This window comes from Loa loa, assembly GCF_000183805.2.
Source record: "Loa loa unplaced genomic scaffold supercont3.398, whole genome shotgun sequence".
Lineage (NCBI taxonomy): Eukaryota > Metazoa > Nematoda > Chromadorea > Rhabditida > Onchocercidae > Loa > Loa loa.
In genome coordinates, this window is record NW_018108578.1 from 26,758 (window position 1) to 35,361 (window position 8,604).

Consider the following 8,604-nt stretch of genomic DNA (forward strand, 5'->3'; position numbering starts at 1 on the left):
ATATATATATATATATATATATATATATATATATATATATATATATATATATATATATATATATATATATATATATATGCTCTGCCTTGAGGAATCTTTTCTTTGTTTTTGAAAAACTGAAATAAATGTGTCTTATCTCATTCCTCTTTGAAGGTAAGTTTTAGTTTCAACGGTGATGTGAAACACACGAAGGTGGAACAGTCGCCAGAAGGACGTTATTACTTGGACGAAAGCACAATGTTTTCAAGTGTCGTGGTTAGACATTAGCAATTTTTCTGAAGCTTTTCTGTGACTGAAGCAACAGATACGACTGACACTATTAACACTGCTCCTTCAAGTCATTGGTAGACAGGCATATTAACGGTGGAGCGAATATAACAGTATGATATTGCTGATAATAGAATGGTAACAGTCGATAGTAAATACCAATGATAATTGACAGAAGTGCCATTGTCTAATTTTCAGGAATTGATCAACTACTATAGAGAAAATAATTTGCGAGAGTCATTTGAAACTTTAAACACCACTTTACGACATTCGTATACCGACAAACAGTCATATGTTGCCCTGCATAATTTTGAAGCATCAGAACCGAATTTTCTTACCTTGGTGGTTGGGCAGAGAGTCTACGTGATCAGTAGGACTGGTGAAGATCGAGGATGGTGGAAAGGCCGCAGTGGTAATCGAGTAAGTCATCACTTGAATTAATTTCTGGCACTATGCGCATATTTGAGTGATTTGATATTTTCAAAGTTTAAGCTAATATTTTGCTCCACAGCTGAACTGATATGATATGATGTTTTGGAATAAATGCAGTTAGTTATATGTAAATTAGAACGACGATATATCCAATTCAGTAAAGTTTTCACTCAGTTTTTGAGTTTACAGTAAGAAATTTTTTTGTATCTCATTATTGATAGTGGAAAGGGTTATTTTTTTGAGTATAGTGTTAACTGATCTGTATATTTTATTTTATTAGTAAACTGATTCATTTGACTGGAAAATAAGTGCTGTTTTTAAAATTTCATAAGAAGAATCGTTTTAGGTAGGCTACTTCCCACTTGCTTATGTTGCACCAGCAGAAGAGGCATAGTGCCACCTCGACTTTTCTGTGCATCCGGCAAGCAGATCACCTTTGTTCATGAATTTTTGCTCAGTGGATATGGGTACAAATTTTTTTTCGTGGTTTTCTCAAATTCGATCATTTCTTGGTATTTTAATTAACTTCTTCACGGGAATTGTAATTTAAATGCATATTTCTAGAAATCAGGGGTTCAGCATTGCTCTTTTCTTTCTCTTTTTCACCTTTTTATCGATTTGCGATCTATAATGGAAATTTTCACAGATAAGGCCGAGGAATAATGGGAGCATATCGTATGTTCTGCTATTTTATCAATTTTTTTTAATACAATGTTTTACCATAACATTTGCCAGAATTAATAAGGTGGCAGTTTGATTTCTTTCGAACCCGGATCTGCTACATCGCACATATGAAATAGGTATAATAAACAGTTTGCTAACGCTCATCTTAAATTCTTGCCGTAAAAGCATTCTGCATTTGTTTGTTACAGTGGATGCTTTACTATTATCATATAATATTTCATTAATTTTGTTGAATGCTGTTTTGAGGTGACGAAACTTTTCTTGGTAGTTTATCGGTGCTCTTGAATATATCATTTATTTTCCTGTCATTTGGAAAGATTTTTATTAGTGTTCTTCGTCTATTTAAAAGCCTGTAATATATAAAACCCAGTAGTTGTAGAAAAACAACGATATTATGGTTCTGCTCTTGGCGGGTTGAAATTAAACTTAATGACATGACCTCCCTATAAGTGGGGGATAATGTAATGCAATGGGAGGAAACAGACTAACCCAGCAAAAATTTTTATTTGTTTACTTTACAATTTACATGTAATTGTAGAAATTACTTTCTTAAGTTAGTTTTAGATATAAATAAAAACTAAAATAATTTTTATTTCCTCGAATGTTTTTAAATTTAATTGGTCTATTATGAGGCATTGTGTGCTTTTTGACTTCCAGTACAGATTAATAATACCCACTGCCTTTCTCTTCTGTGCTTTGTCTTTTATAAAATTGCTTTGATCATTGTATATGAGATTTGTATAATTTGGTGTATTATTCATTATATATTTGTACATGTATTATATAATGTTTATCTTAAAAAAATTTTACTTTTTTCTTTCATGCCACTCGTGATATCCTAACTGAGCAAATAATTTATAACCTAATTTAATTTGTTTTTTTGTCAAGTTATTGCTCTTATTCCATTTTCTTTTTTTTTCTTTTGCTTGTACCGTATGGACCGGATTCCACTTTTGTTTGCAAATGCTATCTGTGAAGATTATTCCACATACGGATATCACGTATGGCTATGTTATATAAAATTTATGCGGGTATAGAACTAAGAAAAACTATTATATGTTAAAAAAACATTTCATTACAAATTGAATTCCAGATTACAACAACGTGTGCATATGTAAGGGTAAATGTGTAGTACGTATTGTTGTAGGCTAAAATACATAAACAGCAGTTTTAACTATTCGCCTTTAGTATATTCTATCACTTTGAATATTTTCGATTCGATATTGTATTTAGATTTTTTATTTTCATCATTATTTGGCAACATTTCTCAATAAGTGCCTTCTGAAATAAAGATTTAAAAAAAAAAACAGACCGTTTAAGAGTGAAAATTTTCTTTGATACTGTTTGTGTAATCACATATTTATCTCAAAAACACTGTTTAACAGTAATGCTGTTATGCCTCAATATAAAACATGCTACTTTTACCTCATTTTGAAAGTATGGTCTGATATATGAGATTTAGATTTAAGCATTAGAATTCGGAAAATCGGATAGTTGTAAACATTTTCTTATGCTTATCATTATATGCTAGCAATAGTTTAATGGTGACAATGTCTAGAAGTAAGAATATAAGTAAGAACTCCTTGTTACAGTTTTCTCTTGATTTTAAGAATATAATAATGGCATAGGGATACAGTGAATAAAAAAGAACTATGGGTTGTGATTTATATCATTCGTGTAACGAAGGTAATTGTGCTATCAGTGATAAGCATGGGAGCTGTAATTGGGATTAATGGGGAATATAGTTAATTGGTTTACAGGATTAATTAATACTACAGATGGTGTAGCTGTTGAATAATTGTGAAAGAGTTAGTTTATCTGATTCTTCGTTTATTTCTCACATTCCATGATTGTATAATCATTGGATTTCATTCAGATTGTTACTAATAATGAGTGCGCCATCAGTAAGTAAAGCAGCTTTGGAACGTAAATTTATTGAATGTGGTGAACGAGATCGGATGAAGGAATTGTTATTGCAAAGGTTGCGAGAAAGTGGTTGGGTAGAAGAAGTGGAGAATATGTGTCGGAATTGTATACAAAATAAGGTTAGTATTGAAACTTTGTGCTAAATTACATTTTATAAGCAATCATATTTCTCATTTTATATTCCCATTACAAAAACAATCAGTGATTACACTGTTATTAGCCTTGTGGGTATAACTTCTGTAATATATAAGGATCAAAAATCATTTCAAGTATTGATTTAAAAAAATCATTTTTATATTTGCATTAGGCATATGTGATTGTTTAAAGGATTAACTGATGTAAAACTTTTGAAATGTATGACAGAAGAAATGCAAGATATAAAAGTAATGATTTCCATTCCCAATTCGCTTTCTGAAATGATCGTTGGACAGGGACGAGTAACTTATAAACTTCGAATGGGATAAGTAGTTTTGTCACGTAATGGGAATTCGAATATATATATATATATATAAACATATATAACTTTTACCTTAATAGTTCGAAAATATACCAATATCATAAGTGTCTTGCTTTCTTTTTTTCGAATTATATATAAGTTTCCGTTGTTTTTGGTTTCTTTAAAGTTTTTTCTTTTTTTCTTTCTAGGAATTCAAGAAATAGAGTGAAGTATGGGAAAAGTCGATTCTTACTAGCACAAACTCTTAATTGCCCAGGAGCTGTCATGTTGTGCCACTTTTTTTTTCCGGAAAATTTTCAATTTTATTGCAGGGTATCGAACAAGTAACACTTGAAGATGTGTTGAGCGATGTACGAGTACGAGCCAGACGAGCTGTACCAGATGAAGTAAAACGTGAACTGATGCACTGTATTCGTTCATTCTTACAGCAGCAGTCTGGTATTAATGATCTTTGAATTTCAATTCCCCATTTTGTCATCTGATATATTCGCAGGGCCGGTTAATTTTTATTACCGGTCTTTTCGTTTTTTTTTTTGTTCCATATTTGAGTTGCATTGTCTCGAAATGCTTTCCATAATGAATTAATTTAATGAGTGGAATTCCTAACTAAATAATTAATTGAACTGATATTTTCAACTGAATTGTAACTGACCCCAAATCGCAAACGAGATTTGGAAGACTCTTTTTCTCAATTGATCTTATATATTGTTCTCTGGTGTATTGTTCGTGGCACAGCCGTTTTTCCATTTCATGTTTTTATATTAATGTGTTTGGAGTAATTTTGTGCATATTGTTCAGCCGTTAATCTAATGCGTCCAGTAATTGTGTTCCAATGTTCCAAATAAATTGTGCCCTGTATACAACAGTTCGCATCCTGATACGACAATGCTGAAGGCTTTAAGAACCTCAAGTTAGTGCATCACCTCTCCTACTGATATTACACCTCTCGGATACAGCAACTGCTTGAAATGCTGCTTGCATACACTCGCTTTTTAGGGTGCCAACATGAAAGGTGCTACAAGTTTGAAAAGTTGGGGTGTGCAGCAATATAAGTATGCAAAGAGCAACAATTTATCGTGCAAAAAAATTATAACAATAGGTTTGATTACTGCAGTGATCAAGCAGCAACAAAATCTTTCTTCAATTTGCCCATGAATGCCTTCTTTTCTGCATGTGTCTGGAATCGCCCATGACCAAACTTGGAGCTGGTGTCGATCCATTTCAGGTTGATTTTTTCATAAGCGACACGTTTCGTTTGCGCAATTAGAGATTTCCTTAATGTTATAGGTCTTTTTTTCGAGCCCATACAACAGCCTCGAATCAAGATGAAATCCTGATTCACCAGACCGTAGTGCGGAAAGCCTCCCTGAAATATTTGTAATTACAGAAAACAAGGAATAATTACTACTAATGGTAATCGACTATTAATAACGACTACTAATTGCAAAATAGATTCCTTGATCATTTATCATTTGCATTCAGTTTCGTGCGGTTATCAGCACATTAATACGCTGAATTGCAGACTAGTATCATCATTATGCGAGATCACGTATCATCATTTAAACGTTATTACAAATCATTGCTGCTTACCATAGGATTAATGCTCTTCTCCGTGATATCATAGTCCGTACCACCGTTTTTTTTGCCCTCCTCAGTAAGACAAGATTTTCCTATCCGATAGATCTTCTTGTTCACTTCTGTACGATGATGATAACCTTTCTGACCAGCACGAGCTACCGTAAACTGTACACGAGATGGATGCCAAGCTCCGATACAAGCTACCTAAATTACAACTGGGATTTAGCATTGCTAAAAAAACAAAGAACTTTCCAAGGAAGTAAAGAATGGCTCAGCTTCAATATATCTACAAGAGATATTCAGTCCACTACTTTCATTTGATCTAATACATCACTGCCATCGCACTACTATAAACAAAGCATGCTCTAACTATATCAGAAGAAACCCCACCTTTCGAAGACCTTTATGTGTTTTGCGTGGGAGCTTTTTTGTATGCCAACGGCTTGTAACACCTTTGAAACCTTTTCCCTTGGTAACACCAATAACATCGATCATTTCATCTTGCGCGAATATCGAATCCACTGGCACCTGAATGTGAAGAACTTTCCAGTTAACTCTGCTTTCCTTGGTAAACATGAGGAAAAAGATTTGAATATTAAGTAATTTTTAATCTACCTGTTTTTCAAAATGTTCATAAGCCCAGTCAACTTTTTCGGGGATTGTACCACCATTTACTTGTATTTCCATAATATGAGCCTTTTTTTTCTCGATGTTTCATAACTTTCATCTGCAAATTCGACAGTGAGCAAGAATTCCATATAAAACAAGTGGAAAAATAAACAAATTAAGATCCAGAAACAACTTCCCTCCCTCTCTCCCAGACAAACCTGTGTGTGTGCAATGACACGAATTATCGAACAATATTTCTTCATCTTGGCCAAATCAGCTTGTATCGATTTCATGCCATCCTCATCTTGCCATTTCTTTGCATGCTTTTGGAATGCCTTCTTTTTCGATGAATTCCTGTGGAAATGAGAACTCTAACAGTGTAAAAGCAAAGAACAAACGCTCCCGCTTCTTACGCCGTTTTAGTGGCCTTCATGTTACGCCAACATTTGTAACAGCGGAAGGTCTATTCTCCAAGACTTGAAGTTGCTACTCATGCAAACACAGTTGCAGAGGAGAGTGAAGGCAGAAAATACTGAGCAGTATTTTCAAAAACCATGCACTGAAGTAACCAAGCCACTTGAACTGTAGCAAAATAAAGTGAGGCCAAATAGAATGTTATCACTACGTCAAGAAACGAAAGCTCAGAAGGAAGGCAGCATATAGTGGACTGTTGCTATCTTCACGACCAGTAAGTACACTTCCAGTCTCTCATCATAGCTTTCAAAGCCCTTTTTTTTGTACAAGAGATACCACAGAATCGAACCCATGACAGTCAGAACCTTCGTCGTTTACACCATTTTACCCACGACACTAAGAGTAAACCACTCTGCAGACAGCAATATTGTAAACTTGACTAATCCTATTCAAAGGTTCTGATGGACAAAGAGCTCCGAAACCACAGTAAACTAAAGGAATTCGTACTGCAAACGTAAATCCGCCTCCAAATTCCTGATACCCATTCTTTTTAACCTTCATAAAGAAAATTATTGAAGATATCGATTAAACGTACCAATTTTTGTAGAACCTTCGTCGACAATCCTCTGACAGATGTTCAGCCCATACTGTCTTGAATTGTCGTGGACCGCGCGGCGTATCGATGTATCCCACTACACCAACGATAATCATCGGAGGAGTTTCCAAAACAGTCACCGCCTCGACAACTTCCTTTTTATTAACCTTTGATCCTGGCTTGTCAACCTATAATATGCCATACCATCAATAAATAGAAAACTACACCATGAAAAGTTAGAATAGAAGTGTGAAGCACTCAGTCCAATAGGGAACATTTTATTGCTCATCACTATTATTCAAATAATAATCAACGAACTCATCATTGTGCATCGCTAACTAATACAAACATAAGAAAATTAAAAAAAAATGATACCTCACGAACAATATGAGTCATGCCAGCCTTAAAACCCATAAATGCAGTCAAATGAATCGGTTTCGAGGGATCATCTTTGGGGAAGGCCTTAACTTTTCCACGATGGCGTTTCGACCGTTTCTTTGGTGTAAAACCCATCGACCCATGTCGTGGAGCCGAAAATTTACGATGAGACATCGCAAGTCCGATTAACTGAAAATTAATTTATTCCAATGATCATTTTTGTCGTTTATTATATTTTATCAACACTCCAACAGCAGGAGAAGATATCTTCACCTATGATTGTAACATATAACATAAATAGTTGACTAGCGAAAAATTAAAACAAGCAGCTAAAGAATTTTGACCTAAAGCCAAATTTTCAGGTAGCCAATTTTGACCTGAATTTGACATCCAGTTATGCAAGTAATTCGTTTCCCGATCCACAGAGTAGAAAACACATTTTTCGAGTGCAAAGGACCTTTTTAAAATGAAATAATTATTCCCACTCACAAGACATTATTCCCATCTACTTCCTATTCCTTGCTTTAAAGTTCATAATAAAAAAGTTGAAAGTAAGGTGGGTTAATTAAATGCAATTCCCATATTCCCTACAGATTTGCTTACTATAAACACTACAAGTAGTAACTTCTATCGCTTTCCCTATCAAAATATTGCAGCAATAAAAATTTGCTTAGTGCTCGAAAATCTTTCCCCCATCTTTGTTCTCTTTGCTCTCTCTAATTTTAATACACAGAATAAGTAATTAGTTCAGGTCGTAAATGACTGGTGAGTTATAATTTACTACAATTTTCAGATAGTCCTGAGGAAGGAAGTCCACAATTTTTCTAGAATTTTCTAAAATGATCTAGAAACTACGGGAAATTGATAAATCCATAGTCTGTATTTATTATGATCCACTGATAATTGTGCTGTATTTGAAAAATATGAATAACTTAAAAGTATATGAATAATTTATTTAAAAGTATATGAATAATATATGAATAATTTAAAAGAAACAACATTTACAATCAACGAATCATAGTAAATATGAGCCTTAAAACTTAAATAGGCTTTAAACTTAGATAAAAAAACCATGCAAAGAAACACGTTTGCAGCGATAGCCCACCTTAAGACAGAGGACTAATCCTACTTACGAAAGCCACATTTGCTCATGTATGACCTGAACCGCTCACTAACCCACCACATAACTAATCGCCAGCTGACCTAAATAAAATCCCTCCCTGTTTTTGACATAAACTTTTTAGGTCTTACGACAGCAAACAGG

General features: G+C 33.9%; 3 protein-coding genes across 3 annotated transcripts in view; 2 read left to right on the forward strand and 1 right to left on the reverse strand.

Moving 5' to 3' along the window:
* Nucleotides 1-1,284, forward strand: part of LOAG_18611 (variant SH3 domain-containing protein) — a 9,251-nt gene extending 7,967 nt beyond the window's left edge. The window contains exons 17-19 of the mRNA XM_020451274.1: nucleotides 165-255; nucleotides 466-687; nucleotides 1,046-1,284. Of these exons, the coding sequence (XP_020304957.1) occupies nucleotides 165-255; nucleotides 466-687; nucleotides 1,046-1,093 (361 nt within the window). The 3' untranslated portion in view covers nucleotides 1,094-1,284. The remainder of the gene's footprint in view (nucleotides 1-164; nucleotides 256-465; nucleotides 688-1,045) is intronic.
* A 1,970-nt stretch (nucleotides 1,285-3,254) lies between these two features.
* LOAG_10406 (hypothetical protein) lies at nucleotides 3,255-4,448 on the forward strand. Its single transcript, XM_003145930.2, has 2 exons — nucleotides 3,255-3,428; nucleotides 4,078-4,448. The coding sequence occupies exons 1-2, from the start codon at nucleotides 3,273-3,275 to the stop codon at nucleotides 4,219-4,221; spliced, it is 300 nt and encodes a 99-aa protein (XP_003145978.1). The 5' UTR covers nucleotides 3,255-3,272; the 3' UTR covers nucleotides 4,222-4,448.
* A 435-nt stretch (nucleotides 4,449-4,883) lies between these two features.
* Nucleotides 4,884-7,514, reverse strand: LOAG_10407 (60S ribosomal protein L3; the record flags this gene model as incomplete). The annotated part of the gene is made up of 7 exons (XM_003145931.1): nucleotides 4,884-5,132; nucleotides 5,357-5,548; nucleotides 5,735-5,872; nucleotides 5,960-6,040; nucleotides 6,172-6,307; nucleotides 6,963-7,150; nucleotides 7,338-7,514. 7 exons carry the CDS (start codon nucleotides 7,512-7,514, stop codon nucleotides 4,884-4,886), a joined length of 1,161 nt encoding a protein of 386 aa, XP_003145979.1.
* Between the last annotated feature and the right edge of the window lie 1,090 nt (nucleotides 7,515-8,604).